Consider the following 24,533-nt stretch of genomic DNA (forward strand, 5'->3'; position numbering starts at 1 on the left):
TTTTTTTGCATAAGTTAGCGGATATTGATTTTTTTTGTTTTTTTTCTCACAAAGTCTCACTTTCCGCTAACTTAGGACAAAAATTTCAATCTTTCATGGACTCAATATGCCCCTCACGGAATACCTTGGGGTGTCTTCTTTCCGAAATGGGGTCACATGTGGGGTATTTATACTGCCCTGGCTTTTTAGGGGCCCTAAAGCGTGAGAAGTCTGGAATATAAATGTCTAAAAATGTTTACGCATTTGGATTCCGTGAGGGGTATGGTGCGTCCATGTGAGATTTTATTTTTTGACACAAGTTAGTGGAATATGAGACTTAGTAAGAAAAAACGAAAACAAAAACAAACAAAAAATTTCCGCTAACTTGTGCCAAAAAAAATGGCTGAATGGAGCCTTACCAGGGGGGGAGTGATCAATGACAGGGGGGTGATCAATGACAGGGGGGTGATCACCCATATAGACTCCCTGATCACCCCCTGTCATTGATCACCCCCCCTGTAAGGCTCCATTCAGACATCCGCATGATTTTTTTACGGATCCATGGATACATGGATCGGATCCACAAAACGCATGCGGACGTCTGAATGGAGCCTTACAGGGGGGTTATCAATGACAGGGGGTGATCAGGGTAATCACCCCCCTGTCACTGATCACCCCCCCTGTAAGGCTCCATTCAGACGTCCGCATGATTTTTACGGATCCATGGATACATGGATCGGATCCACAGAACGCATGCGGACGTCTGAATGGAGCCTTACAGGGGGGTTATCAATGACAGGGGGTGATCAGGGTAATCAGGGTGATCACCCCCCTGTCACTGATCACCCCCCCTGTAAGGCTCCATTCAGACATCCGCATGATTTTTTACGGATCCATGGATACATGGATCGGATCCACAAAACGCATGCGGACGTCTGAATGGAGCCTTACAGGGGGGTTATCAATGACAGGGGGTGATCAGGGTAATCAGGGTGATCACCCCCCTGTCACTGATCACCCCCCTGTAAGGCTCCATTCAGACATCCGCATGATTTTTTACGGATCCATGGATACATGGATCGGATCCACAGAACGCATGCGGACGTCTGAATGGAGCCTTACAGGGGGGTTATCAATGACAGGGGGTGATCAGGGTAATCAGGGTGATCACCCCCCTGTCACTGATCACCCCCCCTGTAAGGCTCCATTCAGACATCCGCATGATTTTTTACGGATCCATGGATACATGGATCGGATCCACAGAACGCATGCAGACGTCTGAATGGAGCCTTACAGGGGGGTTATCAATGACAGGGGGTGATCAGGGTAATCAGGGTGATCACCCCCCTGTCACTGATCACCCCCCCTGTAAGGCTCCATTCAGACATCCGCATGATTTTTTACGGATCCATGGATACATGGATCGGATCCACAAAACGCATGCGGACGTCTGAATGGAGCCTTACAGGGGGGTTATCAATGACAGGGGGTGATCAGGGTAATCAGGGTGATCACCCCCCTGTCACTGATCACCCCCCTGTAAGGCTCCATTCAGACATCCGCATGATTTTTTACGGATCCATGGATACATGGATCGGATCCACAGAACGCATGCGGACGTCTGAATGGAGCCTTACAGGGGGGTTATCAATGACAGGGGGTGATCAGGGTAATCAGGGTGATCACCCCCCTGTCACTGATCACCCCCCCTGTAAGGCTCCATTCAGACATCCGCATGATTTTTTACGGATCCATGGATACATGGATCGGATCCACAGAACGCATGCGGACGTCTGAATGGAGCCTTACAGGGGGGTTATCAATGACAGGGGGTGATCAGGGTAATCAGGGTGATCACCCCCCTGTCACTGATCACCCCCCCTGTAAGGCTCCATTCAGACATCCGCATGATTTTTTACGGATCCATGGATACATGGATCGGATCCACAGAACGCATGCGGACGTCTGAATGGAGCCTTACAGGGGGGTTATCAATGACAGGGGGTGATCAGGGTAATCAGGGTGATCACCCCCCTGTCACTGATCACCCCCCCTGTAAGGCTCCATTCAGACATCCGCATGATTTTTTACGGATCCATGGATACATGGATCGGATCCACAGAACGCATGCGGACGTCTGAATGGAGCCTTACAGGGGGGTTATCAATGACAGGGGGTGATCAGGGTAATCAGGGTGATCACCCCCCTGTCACTGATCACCCCCCCTGTAAGGCTCCATTCAGACATCCGCATGATTTTTTACGGATCCATGGATACATGGATCGGATCCACAGAACGCATGCGGACGTCTGAATGGAGCCTTACAGGGGGGTTATCAATGACAGGGGGTGATCAGGGTAATCAGGGTGATCACCCCCCTGTCACTGATCACCCCCCCTGTAAGGCTCCATTCAGACGTCCGCATGATTTTTACGGATCCATGGATCCATGGATCGGATCCGTAAAAATCATGCGGACGTCTGAATGGAGCCTGACAGGGGGGTGATCAATGACAGGGGGTGATCAGGGAGTGTATATGGGTGATCACCCCCCTGTAAGGCTCCATTCAGACGTCCGCATGATTTTTACGGATCCATGGATACATGGATCGGATCCGTAAAAATCATGCGGACGTCTGAATGGAGCCTGACAGGGCGGTGATCAATGACAGGGGGTGATCAGGGAGTGTATATGGGTGATCACCCGCCTGTCATTGATCACCCCCCTGTAAGGCTCCATTCAGACGTCCGCATGATTTTTACGGATCCATGGATACATGGATCGGATCCGTAAAAATCATGCGGACGTCTGAACGGAGCCTGACAGGGGGGTGATCAATGACAGGGCGGTGATCAATGACAGGGGGGTGATCAGGGAGTTTATATGGGGTGATCAGGGGTTTATAAGGGGTTAATAAGTGACCGGGGGGGGGGGGGGGGGGGGTGTAGTGTAGTGTGGTGTTTGGTGGGACTGTACTGACCTACCTGAGTCCTCTGGTGGTCGATCCTAACAAAAGGGACCACCAGAGGACCAGGTAGGAGGTATATTAGACGCTGTTATGAAAACAGCGTCTAATATACCTGTTAGGGGTTAAAAAATTCGGATCTCCAGCCTGCCAGCGAGCGATCGCCGCTGGCAGGCTGGAGATCCACTCGCTTACCTTCCGTTCCTGTGAGCGCGCGCGCCTGTGTGCGCGCGTTCACAGGAAATCTCGCGTCTCGCGAGATGACGCGCCGATGCGTCCAGGAGGAGAAAAGCAACCACCTTCCGGACGCATCGGCGCGTTAGGCGGTCCGGAGGTGGTTAAGGACCAGGCCATTTTTTGCAAATCTGACGTGTCACTTTATGTGGTGATAACTTTAAAAAGCTTTTAGTTATCCAAACCATTCTGAGACTGTTTTCTCGTCACATATTGTACTTCATGACAGTGGTAAATTTGAGTCAAAATATTTCATTTTTATTTATAAAAAAAATACAAAATTTACCAAAAATCTTTGAACAATTCGCAATTTTCAACATTTCTATTTCTTTGCTTTTAAAACAGATAGTGATACCTCCTAAAATAGTTATTACTTTACATTTCCCATATGTCTACTTCATGTTTGGATCATTTTGTAAATGAGATTTTCTTTTTTTGGGACGTTAGAAGACTTAGAAGTTTAGAAGCAAATTTAAACATTTTTAAGAACATTTCTAAAACCCAATTCAAGGACCAGTTCAAGTCTGAAGTCACTTTGGGCTTACATAATAGAAACCACCACCCATAAATGGCCCAAATTTAGAAACTACACCCCTCATTGTTTTCAAAACAGATTTTACAAACTTTGTTAACTCCTTAGGTGTTCTACAAAAATTAAAGGAAAATGTAGATTACATTTTGGAATTTCACTTTTTGGGCAGATTTTCCATTTTAATGCATTTTTTCCGCTAACAAAGCAAGAGTTAATAGCCAAACAAAACTCAATATTTATTACCCTGATTCTGTAGTTTACAGAAACACCCCATTTATGATCGTAAACTGCTGTACGGGCACATGGCAGGGTGTAGAAGGAAAGGAGCGCCATGTGGTTATTGGAGGGCAGATTTCACTGGGATAATTTTAAGTTGCCATGTCATTTGAAGACCCCCTGATGCACCCCTAGAGTAGAAACTCCAAAAAGTGACCCCATTTTGGAAACTACACCCCTCAAGGTATTCCAAACTGATTTTACAAACTTTGTTAACCCTTTAGGTGTTCTACAAGAATTAAAGAAAAATGCAGATTAAATTTCAGAATTTAACTTTTTGGGCAGATTTTCCATTTGAAGACCCCCTGATGCACCTCTAGAGTAGAAACTCAAAAAAAGTGACCACATTTTGGAAACTACGGGATAAGGTGGCAGTTTTGTTGGTACTATTTACGATAGATATGATTTTTGGTTGCTCTATATGACATTAGAAAAATATGACTGGCTCTCAACTATTTACTTACGTTTTATTCAACAATAAACAGTTAATATAAATATAAAAAAATAATAAATATATCCCTATTTGGTATAAAACCTAACTTCCTTTCTAATTCCTATACCAAAAGCGCTTAACGTTAATAATCATTACATATAGAATGACCCAGATCCCTTATGTGGAGCTCTCGCATGAAAAATTAAATTCAATGGAAAAATTAAATTAAAAATTTAAAAACAATAGGCTGAAAATTGTTCGGACATATGATTGGACGGCGTTTCAGTTGTAAACAATAGTAGATTTATGATGGACACTTTCTCCGCAATTGGTCCCACAGGACTTATGTGTCATTTACTTCCTGTTTGTCTGTATTTAGGAGATTCTTGTGGCGACAAAGATCATGTTTGTCCCACGCTTCAAATACTGTGTCTGTATTTTATATTTAACACTGCTTATGGCGTTAAATTCACATGAACTGTATTGGTAGCAACTAGAGTGTGCACACGTTATGTTGTTGCACTGCAATGTTCACATTTCAACTGGACAGATTTGTATTACTCACGGTCGTGAGTTATCTTTTGAGGTTGCGGCTTATGTAAATCAGCTGCCGACTGCGCCTTAGCCGGCTAAACTCGCGCTGCTCCCAGCTTTGTTCACAATGTATTCACCGCTACTCCAGGTCAGGTATCAATCAATCGTTGTCTTTATAACTTCCTTGTAAGTCGCCGTCCACACTGTCCTCGTATCAGCCTTCACCAAACACGTTTCGGAACGGTATGTTTCTTTCTCAGTGGTGTAAAATCAAATGGATATTGGATGGATATTATATCCATTTGATTTTACACCACTGAGGAAGGAACATAGCCGTTCCGAAACTGCGTTTGGTAAAGGCTGATACGAGGACAGTGTGGACAGCGACTTACAAGGAAGTTATAAGACAACGATTGATTGATACCTGACCTGCAGTAGCGGCGAATACATTGTGAACAAAGCTGGGAGCAGTGCAAGTTTAGCCAATGCAGCCGGCAGCTGATTACATGAGCCGCAACCTCAGAAGTTACCTTAAGACCGTGAGTAATACAAATCTGTCCTTAAGTGACGTCCACCAGCGCCATACATGTACGGCGGGGGTCCTTAAGGGGTTAAGAAAATAAAATTACTGAAAATACTTAAATATTACTTTATTATTATTATTATTTAATATATTACCTTTCATTAGTTATAATGGCTATTTTGTCTAGGGAGCAATTACCAGTAGAAGTAAAATGGCCGCCATCCTATTAGTACACACAAAACCAAAATTATACAGCAGGACAAGTTACTTTACAACACTGAGCTAAAGAGCTGCCTCATCCTCCTCTCTGCTCTACCTGTCAAGGTTATGATCCTGAACACAGTTTTATATGATCAGCTGAATCTCTGTAGGAATGGAGTTCATGAGGAGACATGAAGTACAGAGGAGGTGGGGGTGTGACTACTGAACTCCATTTACACAGAGATTCAGACCAGGGACTTTCTGTATCAAAGGCAAAATCCTTGATAGCTGAGCCACAGGCTTGACAGCTGTAAATAAGTGGAATTTCTCTAAAAACCTTTACTAGTATTCCTGTACAATCTGTGTATATATATATAAGATTCTACCAATACAGATATCAGGTGCTGCCTGAACATATATATATATATATATAGATATATACACAGAACAGACCAAAAGTTTGGACACACCTTCTCATTCAAAGAGTTTTCTTTATTTTCATGACTATGAAAATTGTAGATTCACACTGAAGGCATCAAAACTATGAATTAACACATGTGGAATTATATACATAACAAAAAAGTGTGAAACAACTGAAAATATGTCATATTCTAGGTTCTTCAAAGTAGCCACCTTTTGCTTTGATTACTGCTTTGCACACTCTTGGCATTCTCTTGATGAGCTTCAAGAGGTAGTCACCTGAAATGGTTTTCACTTCACAGGTGTGCCCTGTCAGGTTTAATAAGTGGGATTTCTTGCCTTATAAATGGGGTTGGGACCATCAGTTGCGTTGTGGAGAAGTCAGGTGGATACACAGCTGATAGTCCTACTGAATAGACTGTTAGAATTTGTATTATGGCAAGAAAAAAGCAGCTAAGTAAAGAAAAACGAGTGGCCATCATTACTTTAAGAAATGAAGGTCAGTCAGTCCGAAAAATTGGGAAAACTTTGAAAGTGTCCCCAAGTGCAGTCACAAAAACCATCAAGCGCTACAAAGAAACTGGCTCACATGCGGACGCCCCAGGAAAGGAAGACCAAGAGTCACCTCTGCTGCGGAGGATAAGTTCATCCGAGTCACCAGCCTCAGAAATCGCAGGTTAACAGCAGCTCAGATTAGAGACCAGGTCAATGCCACACAGAGTTCTAGCAGCAGACACATCTCTAGAACAACTGTTAAGAGGAGACTGTGTGAATCAGGTCTTCATGGTAGAATATCTGCTAGGAAACCACTGCTAAGGACAGGCAACAAGCAGAAGAGACTTGTTTGGGCTAAAGAACACAAGGAATGAACATTAGACCAGTGGAAATCTGTGCTTTGGTCTGATGAGTCCAGATTTGAGATCTTTGGTTCCAACCACCGTGTCTTTGTGCGACGCAAAAAAGGTGAATGGATGGACTCTACATGCCTGGTTCCCACCGTGAAGCATGGAGGAGGAGGTGTGATGGTGTGGGGGTGCTTTGCTGGTGACACTGTTGGGGATTTGTTCAAAATTGAAGGCATACTGAACCAGCATGGCTACCATAGCATCTTGCAGCGGCATGCTAGTCCATCCGGTTTGCCTTTAGTTGGACCATCATTTATTTTTCAACAGGACAATGACCTCAAACACACCTCCAGGCTGTGTAAGGGCTATTTGACCATGAAGGAGAGTGATGGGGTGCTGCGCCAGATGACCTGGCCTCCACAGTCACCGGACCTGAACCCAATCAAGATGGTTTGGGGTGAGGTGGACCGCAGAGTGAAGGCAAAAGGGCCAACAAGTGCTAAGCATCTCTGGGAACTCCTTCAAGACTGTTGGAAGACCATTTCAGGTGACTACCTCTTGAAGCTCATCAAGAGAATGCCAAGAGTGTGCAAAGCAGTAATCAAAGCAAAAGGTGGCTACTTTGAAGAACCTAGAATATGACATATTTTCAGTTGTTTCACACTGTTTTGTTATGTATATAATTCCACGTGTTAATTCATAGTTTTGATGCCTTCAGTGTGAATCTACAATTTTCATAGTCATCCATATTATATATATATATATATATATATATATATATAAAATTTATTTTCCTGCATTAGATTTCTGTGATTACTAAATAAATTAGTCTTTTGCTGCTACCACAGGACTTGAACTTATGAGTTTTGTGTGGAAGACAGATGCCTTACCAGTGTGCTACAGTGCACACTATGACCAGCTAATGGAACTATTCTAAATAAAATGTCCTTTTTCCTTTTCCCATAGACAACAGTGTGCTTCCTTCTCTGAAGCAAAAGGTTGCAAGTTTGAACCCCTCTAGTAACAGCTTAAAAGCAGAGACAGAAAATATATAAAAGGGGTATCCTCATACTAAATAGCTAGTTGACGAGGGCTCTGGACGGTCCGAAACGTGTCCTATTTAACATCTGATGTTGTGATAATAAAAGCATATTGAAGACATCGAGTGCCAGGATCATCTGCTTTCTAATGCTGACAGACAGACAGGTCAGAAATATGGTAGGTCACATGTAGAAGGGAGATAACAGGCAGGCTGAGGAGCCTGCCTCTGTAGGTTACACATAGCTGTCTTCAGCATTCAGTAGTGTTGCTAAGAATACACTTTACAGGGTGTTTTCTAATAAAATTAATTCAAATTCAATAAAAGTTTGAAATAACAGCTACACTTTAATTATCTTTGGTACAGACATAAGATTCAGACCAATTAAGGGTATTCTTTACCTGAATAATTCTTTTGCTTCTAAAAACTGAAGCTGAGCAAACTGTATAAACCCAGCCTGTTGCAGGATTCTTCTATACATAACCTATGGAAAAACAAACACTGCTTATTGAGCTTGTAAGACCAAGAAGATTGACGGTATGCTACGTGGGCTGACACGTAACACTTTCAGAATATCACAATATGAAGCTGTGCACTCACTTATTTTTTTGCTGGCCTTTTAGTAATGACCATAACTGAATGGAATAATTAAAGGAGAAACGCATTCAAATGACGCGATTCAGGCTGCCGGCTGAACAGCACACAGGTCCACCAATGCAGATATCAGGTGCTGCCTGAACATAAAGAATCTTTAACCTTAGGATGTATTCAGATGTTGTCGAGGAATGGAATCTGCATCTGAAAACTGCAGATTTGCCACAGTTCTTTGATGTGGTAATTGACTGTCTGTGCAGTTCTTACAGGGGAAACACATGTATTTTACCTTTCACCTGTAAAAAATGTGCAGTCAAGTACTGCACTGTAAAACCACAGCAAAACAGACCCGGTTTTTAACCTCAACTTCTATATATATTCCCTTATTCAAGAAACCTTGGTTTTACCTTGGTCTTGGCAACAATATCAGACATGATGTCACAATGTACAGAAATATGGCCAGTAGGTTATAATGGACTTCTCTATAAAGCTCTCTCTCTATAGCTGCTTTCAACTTTACTTTCTTTGGGCAGGTTAAGCTGGCGGTGGTTCCCCTGATTGGCACCTCTTTCTATTGACTGAAGCTGTGAGCCATATCAAGTGTGGCTCTTAGTTCCTAAAGACTTCCGACATCCATTGAAATGAATTGACTCCATACAGTGCTTCATTTTATCTTCACATATGATGAGAGTGTTCCTCAAGACAAAAATACTTTACTAGTGAGACAACCAGTGACTGCACCCACCAGCAATCTCAACACTCATCTGTTCTTTGTGTATTCAGCACTTTTTTCCATCATTGCATCTCCACCTGATTGTCTGTAGAGCTCTGGGCTTCTTGTATGTGTATTGTATTCACCTCCTTGGATTTCAGCCTCCTATCTACTTCTGATCGGACATCATCTTGAATCTTTGATGTCACCCTACTTCCTCTTCCTTCATGCTATGCTATCACCATGATGCCTCAGTACTGCATCACATTGTTAGCTACAGCCAGTACCATCTCAGGGAAGTCATCTTCCTCCTAGACACAGGTATAGAGCCAGGGACGCTGAGCTGTCATCATAACGGTGTGACAGGAGCCTGTCTGATCGTCAGCCATCCCCGTGATGAGCCCATGTGGAACACTTCATTTCACTGTAGATGAAGTCCAGTTTGCCAGTATGAGTGACACAGTGTCATCGAAGCCTGATTCTTACAGCTGACATGCAACGTGCCCGGTCTGGTGAACCTGACAGTAGTGACAGCAGCACGGAGACACCAAACTCAGTAAAGGAACACACAGAAAACATTAGTATTGGGAGATGATATGGAAACCTGTATAATCTTAGCCTTCCCAAGAAGTGGTAAAGCTACTTGATAAACCATGGCCAAACGACATGTAACAGAATGTAGGCTGGGAGGCCGGACTAGTCCGCTGGACTCTTAATTTCACATGGAGTTCTGCACACTACCATAAAAAGCTGAATTTACAAGAATGAGGAAATCTACTGAGTGGACTTCTTCATTGAGAACCCAGCAGCGATTACTAAATGTTTTAATGGGAATGAAAACACTACTCAGACCATGAGTAAGGATACAGTGGGTGCTATCCGAAACTCGTAGGTTTTATTGAACCAATTATGCAGTTGTGAAACATGTTTTTAACTTTAAATTAATAAAGCATCACTGTTTATGGAGAAGAGTGTCATGTGTAAGTGGTTTACCCGAAGCTGGGACGGAGAAGCCGAGCACCGCTCCAATGTGACATCAAGGCACAGGGTTGTGGTGAGCTATAACATTTTTATATTTTTTCGTATTTAACAACATATTGGTAATACCCAGATTACTAGAGGGGTTTTCTGGGCTCAGAACATGGACGGCCTATCCTTAAAGGGGTTTCTGGGCTTTTTCTATTGATGACCTATCCTCAGGATAGGTAATCAATATCAGATCGGCAGGGGTATGACACCCTGCACCCCTGCCGATCAGTTGTATGAGGAGATGGCACGTGCAGTGGGCACGTACCGCCACCTTTATCTCTTCCTGTCCACTTAAGCTTTGCCATAGACATACAGCAGGAAGCAGGAAGAGAGAAGGAAAACAGCACAAGTCTCCTCATACAGCTGATCAGATCGGCGGGGGTCCGACACCAGGCACCCCCGCCAATCTGATATTGATGACCTATCCTGACAATAGGTCATCAATAGAAAAAGCCCGGAAAACCCCTTTTAAATAGGCCATCAATATCTTATCGGTGGTGGTCTGATTCTCCATCCATTGGAAGTGGGGCGCGGTGCTCGTGTGACTCTTCATTGTTTACTTTCTTTTATCTACCCGTTTACTTTGGAGCAACAGTGCAAGATGAAGCTACAATACCCCGCCCTGTGCCCCCTTCAGATCGTGGGCTGCCGAATGTTAGACCCCCACCAATCTGATATTGATGGTCTATGGAGAAATGCCTAAAATATTGTCAATTTGTGATTCCTTTTATGCAATAAAACCAATGTAACTATATTCAGCATACCTGAAATTTCTCCTTTGGAATATTATGCCGTGCACCTTTGGCAAGTACAAGAGCTTCTTCGACTCTCTGGTTTGATAAAAGGTCTTGTATCTGCTTTTCCAAAGGCAAGGGTATTAAAACATACACCCCGTTACTGGTTGCTACTATTACCCTACCTGGAAAACAAAGAAAGAGAGAAGTTCAAATCAGTCAATAATTCAAATACTCCATATTATCGAAGAAGTCTGAATCAGGGGGCATTAACACAACTTTATGTTTTTTGGGGTCCGCAAAACACGGATGACATCAGTGTAACGTCCGTGTTGCATCCAAGGGGAAGTCTCATCAGGACTATAAGGGGGATTTTGTCAAAACTGGTGTAAAGGAAAACTGATTCAAAATTTCATTTTTCAAAGTTTCTTAAGAGATCGAAAGGTGGAATCTGATTAGTTGCTATGGGCAACTACACCAGTTTTCCTTTACACTAATTTTTATAAATGTCCCCCTATATGTACTTGAGCACAACACAGCTATGACATAATACCAATATTTTCAAGGGTTCCTATATGCTGTATTTGTTTAAAATATGACATTAAAAACTTAGGCCATTTGAATGCAGGCAAAATTTTTAAGTGAAGCGGTCACGTTTACCATGCTGCTTCGCTGCGGCAGCATAGCATAGCCATAGACCCGCTGAATTCAGAGGGCTGTCACTTCTGGGCTAGAATTCAGTACTTTTACAGTACTAACAGGGAGAACCTGAGATGAGGGAAGAGTCCATTGAGACTCGTGATCTCCCCCTTCCTCGTCTCCTGCCCATAACTGTCAGTTTTCTTCCCTATGTGTAACATGGGCAGGAAGCGGGGAGGGTGAGGTCTCGAGTCTCATCAGACTCATCTCTGTCACCGTGCTGGTGGGCGCTGCGAGGTTCGCCTTGTCAATACTATAAGAGTACTTAATACTAGCTCAGAAGTGACAGTCCACTGAATTCAGTGGGTTTCTCACTATAATATGATGCCCTCAGTAAGGCAACATAATAGAGGTGACAGGTTCCCTTTAATATTTATGTCCACACAGGATCTGTGCATCATGTCTCAGATTTTGATTCAACTATGGATTTCATCCTTTGTAATGGCAGCGGTGAAATTCCGGCTGAAATCCAACTTTCCTCAGCAGAATACAGCACGGTGCAGATTTCAAAATGTTGCTATAGTACTTGGGCAGAAAACTGTGTGAGGAGAAAGAGTGCACCACAAATACCAGTCCTACAGCTTACTGCGCTCACAAAAAGAGAGGGGATGTCCCGGACCCCCAGCAGCCCACTATTGTTTATGGGGTTACTCTAATGGCGCTCTAAATGGGTGAAATTGGACGGTTGGAAGGTAATCTGTATCTGCATTCATGGTTCACATTCTTCCTGTCGGAAAGTGAGACGATTGCCTGATTTTCTTTCAATATGATATGTAATCCAACAATGTAAGTTAAAAGGGTTTCTTACTGATGACCAATCCTCTGGATAGGTCATCAGTATCTGATTGGTGGTGGTCCAACACCCGGGACCAACTCCGATCAGCTGCTTGAGAAGGCACCAGCACTCCTGTGAGCGCCACGGCCCTCTCTCAGCTCACCAAGCACAGCGCCGTACACTGTATAGCAGCTGTGCTTGATATCACAGCCCAGTCCCATTCACTTCTATGGGGCTGAGCTGCACTTAGGCCATATGATCGATGAACGCAACGTCACATAGCATAGGAAAAGATGGAGAAGGCCATGGCGCTACTACAGCTGATTGGCAGGCGTCACAGGTGTCAGACTCTCACTGGTCAGATACTGATGACCTATCCAGAGTATAGGTCATCAGTAAAAAAAAAAAAACACTTGGAAAACCCCTGTAATTTGTGAGGGAAGTGTCATATCGGCCTAGGAAGAATCATTGCAGTCCACGCTGCAATGCATGTAAAGTAGCACCAGGTACAGCAGTGGCTGAAGTCTTATATCTCATGTCCACATTGGAGGTCAGAAAGCTACATACAAACCACTGACATTGGGACAGGTGACAGTGACTTGTGCTGCAAGGACAGAAGGCACTACGGACAGCTTTGTTCCTGGCGTTCTGCAGTAAAGAGCAAGCACCAGTATGTCAAATGCATAGAGGGCAGGTAACAGGGAAGACTTTATAGTCAATATACCCACTGTCTAATTCATATTGTTGTACAGAAAGAAAGATTACAAGAGATTTCAAATAATCAACTAAAGCTATTACATGCAAAATATGTATATTCCCCATTAAACTGCAGCAGGTGAAATAGTGGAAAAAGACACAAAATAAAGAGTGGGCTTCTTTAGTACATAAGGATCTTTTACATTTGTTGGTTCATCTCAACAAACCCTGCAGCTCTCATACGCTTTATGTGATGAACTAGTAGAATTATACAAGGTTGCCGTTGTCCAGGACAGACAAATTCTAGCCTGTTACACAAGAGGAAGGAAGCAACAGCACATACTACTGACAGTGAAACAAGATGACGGAAGAAGACTATTCCTGTTTTAGTAGGGAAAATAAGAAATATCAAGAGCCCTGTCCTCCCACGCTCCAAAGACATACTGATAGGAAACCTAGATTGTGAGCTCCACTGGGGAGCAGTGATAATGCCTGTACAGCACTGCAGAATATGTCACCGCTATAGAAGTGAGTAAAATAATAATAAAAAAGCACAAATTAAAAGAAACTCCTCAGGTTTTTTTTTATGCATTCAGGTTTTTTTATGCAGTTTTTGAAGTTAAAAACCAGGAGTGGATTTAAAAAAGGTGAAGTTGTGAAGAAGACATCTAGCCCAGCCCGGTCAATCTTCTGCCTTGTCTCTGCTCAGTGTAGAGGCGTAAGCAAGCAAGCACTGATTCGGCTGCGGTTACAGAGACTGCTCATGTGCCACTACCCAAAAGTGCTTGCAAGACTGAATGAGTGCTTCTAAGATGGCACCGCTACACTAAGCAGCGACAGGGCAGAAGATTGTCAAGCCCGTGGGGACAGGTGAAGAACTGCTGCTAATAAGATGAATTGATTCGCTCATCTCTAATCTACAGCTGATTGTGGCTTCAAAAAACCTGAACATGTGGCCATACAATTAGGGCTCAGGCACATGACCGTTGCCTGGCCATGGCGTTATTGCGGGCCGCATACAGGGGATGCGCAATACACAGACATCAGCCGTGTGCACCACGGATCGCGGACTCAATCCACTTCAATGGGTCCGCAATCACAGAGATGCGGAATGGAGGCACGGATCGGAAACCCACGGAAGCACTACAGAGTGCTTCCGTGGCATTTCTGGCTGTGCCTCCGCACTGCAAAAAAGTAGTGCATGCACTACTTTTTTGTGGTGCGGACTGTCTGATGCGGATCACGGACCCCATTTAAGTGAATGGGTCTGATTTCCGCATGCGGCGGACCCACGGTCGTGCCCGTGCATTGCAGACCACAAGTGTAATGGAGATGTTAGATGAATAGGCAACTCCCATGTCTCACTGCCTGTAAAGTCACACAGCTCCCTCCGTGTGACTTTACAGGCGGTGAGACGTGGGTTTCTGTGGGGACACTTCCCCAACCTGTCCAGATACAGACCACTGCTTTTCTCTGGAGACCGCCATAGGAGTTGCCTATTCATCTGACATCTCCATTACACTTCTGAACTTTGACTCTCTACTTACATATCCCCTGATGAGTCCCCAAATGGGATGAAACATGTCATGTCGGGACACTTTTAGGGAATAGGCCCCTTAAAGGGACAGGTTCCTGACGGGGTTGCCCCTACCGGGCGGGTGCTCTGTATTACTGCTAGGTAGGGACTATCAGCCCTCATCCCAACCAATTTCAGGGTTTAGATGGTAGGGTTATTTAGGATTATGTCCCCAGAAGATATACCTCAGTGATACAGACCCTGCTGTTTTCTATGTGTCTCGTCTTGACAGTAAAGGACGAACACTGGGCAGACAAAAATCAGTATATGTACTTCAGGATCTGGTAAGACCATTCCATTATAAACCAGTAAATGTCTTGACCAAGTACTCAAAATAGTTTTGACATTTTATCGTTTTCCACCGCATGATTTGACCACCATTTTTGTTTATTTGAATTTTAAGGACTTCAAGTAAAAGTTATGTTTTAGTATGTAATGTCTAGGTCTTTCTTGAGGATTTAAAGGGCTTCTGTCACCCCACTAAACTCTTTTTTTTTGTTTTTGGGTACTGGTACTTATAATCCCTATACTGCGATATATCTATACATTATGTTATTAACCATTTTCGTTCTGTAGATAAGGCAAAAAACATACTTTTATAATATGCTAATTACCTGTCTACCAGCAAGTAGGGCGTCTACTTGCTGGTAGCAGCCGCAAAAAACCGCCCTCTCCTCCTGTTGATTGACAGGGCCAGCCGCGATCTCCTCCTGGCTGGCCCTGTCTGCATTTCAAAAATCGCGCGCCTGTCCTGATTCGGCGCAGGCGCTCTGAGAGAAGGAGGCTCGCCTCCTCAGCACTCCCTCAGTGCGCCTGCGCCGATGACGTCACCGAAAGAGAAGACGGCGTAGATAAGGGGGGGGATAGGGCGGTTCAAACCCCCCCCAGAGTGTCTGTCCTCAGCATCAGTGGCGGATTACAATAGGGATGTTCGGGTCGGCAGCCCCGGGCACAGAACCGCTGGGGGGCCCAACGCTGACCCGAACGCCCACATACTGCGGCGGGGCACGGGAGCACATTGCTCCCTGTCCCGTCGCCGATCACCGCCATAGGCTTCAGGCCTTGTAGGCCTGAGGCCTATGCGGTAGTGAAATCCCAGCGGAGGCGTGCGTGATGACGTAATCGCGCACCTGTGCCGGGACGCAGCACTGTGACGCGCCTGACTCATCCTGCCTTCCTCTGCGAGCAAGCGCCTGGCCCTGGACATAGGCGAGTATTTAGCTTTTCATTTTTTGTTCATTTTTTATTTTATGTGCCTACTTTGGGGGACATGTGGGGGGACACACACAGGAGGACATATTAGGGAAGATAAATCGAGTACATGTGGAGGGGAATGTAGGGGCTGTATGGGGCCAAATTATTATGGGAGGGAATACTATGTGGGGACAAATTATTATGAGAGGGACTACCATGTGGGGGCAAATTACTAGATGGGGCAGTGTGGGGGAAACTATTGTGTGGGGGTAATTGCTATGTGGGGACAGTGTAGGGTAATTTCTATGTGGGGACAGTGTGGGGAAATTGCTATGTGGGGGCAGTGTGGGGGAAAATTACTATGTGGGGCAGTGTGGTGGAAATTACTATGTGGGGGCAGTGTGGTGGAAATTACTATGTGGGAACAGTGTGGGGAAATTGCTATGTGGGGGCAAATTACTATGTGAGGGCAGTGTGGGGGCAAATTACTATGTGGGGCAGTGTGGTGGAAATTACTATGTTGGGGCAGTTTGGTGGAAATTACTATGTGGGGGCAGTTTGGTGGAAATTACTATGTGGGGGCAGTGTGGGGCAAATTACTGTGTGGGGGCAAACTACTATATGGGGGCAGTTTGAGGGAAATTACTGTGTGGGGGCAAATTACTATGGGGGATTACTATGTGGGGGCAGTGTGGTGGAAATTACTATATGGGGGTGTTTCTATTGGGGAGGCACTGTAGGGGCAATTCTATTATTTCTGGGGACACTATACAGGGATTATTGCCTGGAGCACAATAGAGGGTGTTATTATTACTGGGGGCACTCTAGGGAACATTATAGCTGTTGTGGACACTATAGGAACATTTGGGGTAATTTATCAAACTGGTGTAACGCAGAACTGGCTTAGTTGCCCATAGCAGCCAATCAGATTCCACCTTTAATATTTAACAGCTCTTTTGGAAATCCAGTTCTACTTTACACCAGTTTGATAAATTACCCCAATTATGTCTATTAGGGTCACTATTTTTTCAGCAGTATAGTTCCTGGGGCATTGGGGAGCACAACGGGCACAGTATTGGGGGTGGCAGGATGACACTGTGGGGACACCAGGGTGAGGAGGTTGATGGAAAAATTTAGAAATCTAACGTGTCTGTGTTACAAACTGTAGAGACAAGATGTGGCTGAAAGAATTTGCCATGGTGGTCTGGGTCAAATGGAGGAGAAGAGGAAAGAGAAAGTCTACATGACAGGAGATGTCACTGGATGTAAGAGGTATGTGGTGCTGTATTCTCCTCCATGTCTTTTTTTATTACAATTATATGTATTTTAAATTTGGCAACCAAATTTTTCAGTTTAGGACCCAATTTGGGGTATTTAAAGTTAGTGATAGATTATTAGATAGTAGTAGTACATATACTTTGCACAAGTAGCTCACTTAGTCACTTACATAAGGAACGGCGAGTCCGTCTTACAATAGGGACACTGTCAGGGACACTGTTATGGGGGAAAGGGGGGAGATATCTGTGGACGTGGATGATGACTCTTATAATTTGAGAAAGCTGAACCCCCCCCCCCCCAGGAAAAAAAATTATCTACGGCCCTGTGGTAGACAGGTAATTAGCATATTATAAAAGTACGTTTTTTGCCTTATCTACAGAACGAAAATGATTAATAACATAATGTATAGATATATCGCAGTATAGGGATTATAAGTACCCAAAAAAAAAAAAAAGGTTTAGTGGGGTGACAGAAGCCCTTTAAAAGGAGTCTGTCACCTCCCTATGGCCATATACAGTGCTTACATGGCTCTGTAGCAAACCTATACACGATTGTAACGGTACCTTTGTTCTTTTCTTCAGACTTGCACCAGCAGGAAAAACGAAGTTTAATTCATATGCAAATGAGCACTCGCAAGTGCCCAGGGGCGGTGTTCAGTGTGTAGGTGCCCAGGCTGATCTGCCTTCTTTCAGCGTTACTCCTCCCCAGCCTCTTCCTTTGCCCGCCCTCCAAGTCTCTTGCCTCATCGATAGGTCCGGACTTGGAGGGCGGGCAAAGGAAGAGGCTGGGGAGGAGTAAAGTGAAAAGAAGGCAGATCAGCGAAAAGTAGGCAGATCAGCCTGGGCACCTACACACTGAACACCGCCCCTGGGCACTTGCGAGTGCTCATTTGCATATTAATTAAACTTTGTTTTTCCTGCTGGTGCAAGTCTAAAGACAAAGACAAAGGTACCGTTACAATCCTGTATAGGTGAGCTACAGAGCCATGTAAGCACTGCATATGGCCATATGGAGGTGGCAGACTCCCTTTAAACCTGTACCAGCAATCTGTACTCATAACAAGACTTCCTGCTCTGGGTTCTGCTGCTCTAAGCGGCATTATTTGGACCCCAATTGCCATCCTCATATTGAATAGTGTCAGTCATGTTTGTGAACTGAGGCAAATGGTGATTTGGATCCAAACAATGTGGCTGGGACAACACTGAACAGGCAAAACAGAAATTGCAGGCATAGAGGGCAAGGCTGCCAATGTGTTGGTTTACTGGATATTAGAAAGTATAGTACACCTATGTATGCATAGTCAGGGACTTCATCATGATTTCAGGAGTCATCTTTGAAGACGCACAGGTCCCGTAGGACCGGTAAAGTAGATTCCTTTTACTTCAGCGTGGGACTTTTTTGGGTTGTGTGTCATGATTGGACATACTGTAATACAATATCAGAATGTAAAACACGTCCATTACCTTCGAAGTCCTGCAGAATGATACCTTCCTTGAGCGGCAGGCTTTGCTTCTGCTGCTGATCCAGCATGCTGTGCACTGTGACAAACTCCTCATCCAAAGCCAACACATAGGGAAAAGATACTGCTGCGCCAATCACATTTTCTGACCAACGAACTGGTGCGCGCTGAGAGATTCCTGCTACTGTGGCAAACATCCCTAAAAGAGCAGAAACAAAATATCAGAAAGTGTTTCCCCTGCAAAGATTGTGCATTTAATGACAAAAATAGACTCAGGGGTGCAGATCTCATCTTTATGTTTATAGCCATAGTACAATCCCCCTAATCCAGTATCACTTGGACCTGATGCTATATGCGATATACTTTATTATTGCAAGTTTAAGGCTCATGCATCTTTTTGGGGGTCGGATGCACACACATTCACTTCAATGGGGCTGCCAATAGCCTCCCTAGCATCTTAGGTGGTATTTCAGTTCGTATTAACTATCTACTTTTTTTCCTTTTTTTTTTTTTGCACTGGCACTTGCACTTTATCTCTGTATATGGGATGTCATGTCATGTAGTTTCAATTATTTCTTTATGGTATGTATGGAATATTTATTATGTACTCTCATTGCAGATTTACTTACGTGTAAATAGTATTTTGGTAGCCCTATTTCAGGAGCTTTACTGTTGATTTTTTTTTTGTGGGGGGTTCACGCTTTCCTATATTATCAAGTATTGCACTATGGGCGGAAGTACTCTCATATGTACTTTTAAAACTTTCAGGTTGTTTTGCCTTTTTAAAAAAAAAAATATATATATATTTTTTTGTCCAATATAAATTTTATCATATGGTGTGCATCGTCTTTGGCATATGCCCTTATTATCGTGTTGGTGATCATGGTTACTGGTATATGCTGATAGCACCCAGTGGTTTTAAATTGGCAGTGCCCATCCTATACCCTTATGGAACCTTATTGCATCTGCAATGACCCAATTTAATAAAATATCCCAGTATTTAATCTGCACTGTGAATGCCACACAAAAAAATCCTTAATCCTTATGCCATAATTGTCTTTTTTTAGGCTTTCCAAAAGAAAATTGAACAAAAAATGATCAAAAGGTCCCATGTAAAAACTAAAAACTATAGCCTGTGTTGTGCAAAAAGACAGAGCTTTTGGGTTTTTGATTTTTTTTTATATACCCCTATATTTTTTTTAAATGTAAAGGGGTTATACATGACCTTTAATGCCCCCCCATATGCCCGGGCTCCTCACACAGATTGTACTTACCTCTCTCCCCAGCATCCAAGTCACTTCTGCTGCGTGCACGCCCGCCGCTGCATCTCCCAGTCATGCAAATGAAAATATTCGGCGTCTGGGGGGGTTACTCAATAGCAGGCCGTGACGGGGACGAACCTCCCTAGCGCCACCAAGAAAGCTAGGGAGGCTTGTTGCCTAACTCCCCCAGTCGTTTGATGTTTTTATCTGCGCAATGGGAAGATGCAGCCGTGCCAGCATCAGAAGCAACACGGGTGGTGGGGAGCGAGACAAGTAAAATCTGTTTGAGGGGCCCGGGCATATGGGGGGGCATTATAGGTCTTTGATAACCCCTTTAAATCTGCTATCTTTTAATCGCTTCTACTATGCACTGTAATACTCCTGTAATATAGTGCATAGTCATTCAGGCAGGATGTATTAGTAGCTGGGACACAGCAGGCCATCGCCATGACCTACTATTTCACCACAAAACGGGACAACCCTGCTACCATGACCTAATAGTATGTCACTGAGCTGAGGACATGGGTTGCTAGATGGCCACTAGCACATCCGCAATACCCAGTCCCCATAGCTCTGTGTGCTTTTATTGTGGAAAAAAACGATTTGATACATATGCAAATTAACCTGAGATGTGTCCCTGTCCCTGACTCGTCTCACATACAGGACTCATCTCAGGTTAATTTGCATATGTATTAAATCGGTTTTATTAGACAATAAAAGCACACAGAGCTATGGGGACTGGATATTGCCGATGTGCTAGCGGCCATTTAGCAACCCATGTCCTCAGCTCTATACACAAAATCCCGGTGACAGGTTCCCTTTAAGAAGTTGTCCATCCTATAAGCTGACCAACTCAATCCTTGTAACCTGTGCCCAATCAAAAAACAAACAAACAAAAAACACTCAACTGTTGCAGTTCTGCCATGCCTGTGCTATGGTCCTGTTCCCTGCCCTCAGGTGAACAGGAAAATGTTTGGTCTTGTGACTGCTGAGGCCTATCATTGGCCTCAGCTGTTTTACATGTCCTTGAAAGGCACATCACTAGCGTATCCCCAGAAGTGACGTACCATTCTAGCACATGTGAAATGGGAAATTAAAAAGAAAAAAAAAATCACCAAAAATTCAAAAAAAAAAAAATATTTAACAAAAACTTGATTTAAACAGTAGAGCCTTTTAAGATAATGCAAAACTTCGGGCAAGAATACCTTGCTTGCCCCAACACCAAACTGCTTTGAGATAGCAGTGGGAGTATTTGCCCTGTGAAGACTAACCACTGATCTACAGGTGAAGGCCTAATCGTATATTACATCAGGTAGTGCATTATATTAAAAACATTTCAAAAAACTGACTAGCGAAAACCTAAACCTCACCTCAGAAACTGCAGATAGGGAAACAAAAGGAATGTAACGCTCTTACCTGGAAAGTAGGGCATTCCCACTAATACTTCTACTCATTATAACAATTATCACAAATGTAAGATATAAATGAGAGATGTCTGCATTATACACAATAAGGGTACATTCACACGAGCGTATAATTTTATCCGCATCCGTTCCGCATTTTGCGGGAATAGATGCGGATCCATTCATTTCTATGGGTGAATAAAATGTGCAGACAACGTTCAGTATGTTGTCCGCATCAGTGTTTCCGCATTTCTACTCCGCAAAAATATGAAGCTTGTCCTACTATTGTCCGCATAGATCGGTCCGCAGCCCCATTCAAGGTAATGGATCCGCAAAATGCGGATGACATATGGAATGGTTTCCGTATGTCATCCGTTTTTTGCGGATTCGTTTCCGTATTTTTGAAGGCCTTAAATAAAATTCTCTCTATCTTTTTTTTTCCTTCCATTTCTTGCGGACCGTAAAAAACGGAAGACATACGGAACACAAACGAAAGTCATTTGTCCGCAAAATGTGGACACATGGTTCCGTTATTTGCGGACCGCAAAACGGAAAGGATTGCACACGGTCGTGTGAATGTACCCTAATAATGCTGGTTCTGATAACATGATGAATGGCTAAAAGAAGACATTCTGGTTTTCTTCATTACCTAAACCTCCGGGTCCAGCCAGAAGAAACTCCTGTCTGCTGATCCTCTTTATGATCGGCCTCTTCTGCTCACTAGGATAGGGGAAAAGGTCCTGGCAATGTCCAGTATTATAGTTCAGGGTAACATAGCGGCTGCTGAGGGCCAGGCACAGAAAATGTCCATCTGCTGCTAGTGCACAGGGCTGCTCTGGTGTGGTGACTTCCCGCACTAGCTGTACCCGCTCCTGACCCACACTGAAGATCTGTACAGTGCGTTTCTTAGAAGAGATCAGACAAACCTCCACACTGAAGGGGTCTCCACTCACCGGATTCTCATTGAGGGTGAAGCTGAGCACCCCCCGAATCTTAGTTCCTGCAACTGGCTCCAGAGAGTCACTGCTCAGCAAAGTGATGGTGTTATCACACAGCACTAGTAACCGCCCCAGGGCCGAGGCCGCTCTCAGTTCACATACTGGCTTCTTTAAACCCAACTGTCTAGAATGTTGTCGGGTGGTTGTGAAGCTAGTGTGATCAGACGGCTGAACCAAGGTGAGGCCAGTCACCTGTGTGTTGTTTTCTTCTACTAGCAGGAGATGGTGAATGCAGCCGTCATTAGTGCCAACGTACAGGTCATGTCCACAGCACTCCAAACACTCAATCTGTATCCCTGGGGGAAGATGCTCCTTCTCGGAAGCGCACACCAGTCTGAACGCCTGAACACTCATGGCAAAATAGAGAGGGAGCCCCAGGGCGTCCTGGAAAGTTAAAGAAACAATGAGAAAAGTCTCGGCAGACAGAAACATATCCACAGCAACGCACCCCATAATGTCATATACTACTTCTGAAGACAGCAAAATCTTTAACATCTTTAAATAGAAATGTGACACGAAAATCACGAATCATTATAAAAAATCTATTTTACTATCCTGACAGATGTATACAGTAAATACACTTATTGACAAAAAAATTACTCGCCACAAAGGAGTTGATGGACTCGAATAAAACTTTCTATGTGCGACTGTAATGATGATATAGGTAGGTGATTACAATATTAGAGAGAAAGGGTAAGTTTATCGGGGAAAACTGTACAATTGATAGAAGGGTCTACTGCCCTGCTGGACCACCTTTAGTCTGGATACAAGAAGAGAAATGGTTGGGCATCGAGGCATACAGGTTCAGTACGTTGGCAGCTGGGTCTGTAGATCCTGTACACTCATAGGCTGCAGGAGCTGGTCTCCCAGTTGGTCCCAAAAATACTCGATTGGTGATAAATCTGGTGACCGAGCAGGCCAAGTGTTGCAATTGGGTGGAGACGTTCCTGGCAAACCCTTGTTGTGTGTGGACAAGCCTTACCCTGCTGAAAAATGCCAGCTGGAAGCTCATGAGACACAATACATGTGGCTGCAGGATGCCCAACACATATTGCTGAGCTGATAATGACCCTCATATCAATATTTGGGGTGACTTTCAGATGCAATGGCTCCCCAGATCATCACACCAGTTTCAATCTAAGAGTGAGGCTTCATCCACACTTGCAGATTCTGGTTAGTATTTTGCATCAGTTTTTGTAAGCCAAAGCCAGGAATGGATCCTAAGCACGGAATAGGTGCAACTTTTTCCATTAATGAGACCCTGTCACCATGAAAATGAATTTACAGCAGGTTATAGAGCGGGTGATGCTGAGCAGACATATAGTTTTATGGGAGAGGACTCAGTAAAACACATACTCTGCTCTCTCAGCACAGATGACATGTAGACAGTCTTATCAGTGATTGACAGTCTTCCCCGTGTAAGTGGGTATACGGACCCCCCATTGTACTTCAAAGCTCAGAATAAGTAGAGGTTTAAATTTAAGGGGTTATCCCATGATTAATGAAAAAACATGAAAATCAGACATCATATAGGACATGACAATCTCTAACAAAGCTAGGACAGCCCTGTACCTCACATGGATCTATAGAACTCCACATTCATTGCTCTGCTAGATTTATATGAAGCTGACAGCTCTAGGGGAGTGTCTGTTCTGCTGCAGCTAAGGGGGCGTGTCCATGCTCTCCCTATCACAGCTAAGGGGGCGTGTCCATGATCTCCCCATCACAGCTCAGGAGGCAGTTGAAGGATGACACTGAGCATGTGCGGCCTTCTCAGTGAGCAGGTCAAAGAAATAAGCAAAAATTAAAACAGCAGGTGGCGCTATACAGATACGTTTTATTGAATAGATCACTGGCTATACTAAATGTTTAATTACATGTAATTACAAAAGTATTCAGATCCAGGTGCTGGTTTGAAAACTGTAGAACATTTTTCATGGGACAACCCTTTTAATAAAATGCGATTTATACTAATTATTTTCCCATAAGACTATATACACTGAACAAAAATATAAACGCAACGCTTTCGGTTTTGCTCCCATTTTACGTGAGCTGAACTAAAAGATCTGAAACATTTTCTACATACACAAAATATCCATTACTCTCAAATATTGTTCACAAATCTGTCTAAATCTGTTAGTGA

At 43.9% G+C, this 24,533-nt stretch overlaps 1 protein-coding gene across 1 annotated transcript in view; it reads right to left on the minus strand.

Moving 5' to 3' along the window:
• The window catches only part of TGFBRAP1 (transforming growth factor beta receptor associated protein 1), a 50,278-nt gene that overhangs the window by 18,186 nt on the left and 7,559 nt on the right, over positions 1–24,533 (minus strand). Inside the window, exons 2-5 of the mRNA XM_044286730.1 lie at positions 22,042–22,774; positions 18,732–18,926; positions 11,081–11,235; positions 8,383–8,465 (exon numbers count right to left, since the gene is read on the minus strand). Coding sequence (XP_044142665.1) covers positions 8,383–8,465; positions 11,081–11,235; positions 18,732–18,926; positions 22,042–22,744 — 1,136 coding nt within the window. The 5' untranslated portion in view covers positions 22,745–22,774. The remainder of the gene's footprint in view (positions 1–8,382; positions 8,466–11,080; positions 11,236–18,731; positions 18,927–22,041; positions 22,775–24,533) is intronic.

The sequence above is a fragment of the Bufo gargarizans genome, chromosome 3, assembly GCF_014858855.1.
Source record: "Bufo gargarizans isolate SCDJY-AF-19 chromosome 3, ASM1485885v1, whole genome shotgun sequence".
NCBI classification, from domain to species: Eukaryota; Metazoa; Chordata; class Amphibia; order Anura; family Bufonidae; genus Bufo; species Bufo gargarizans.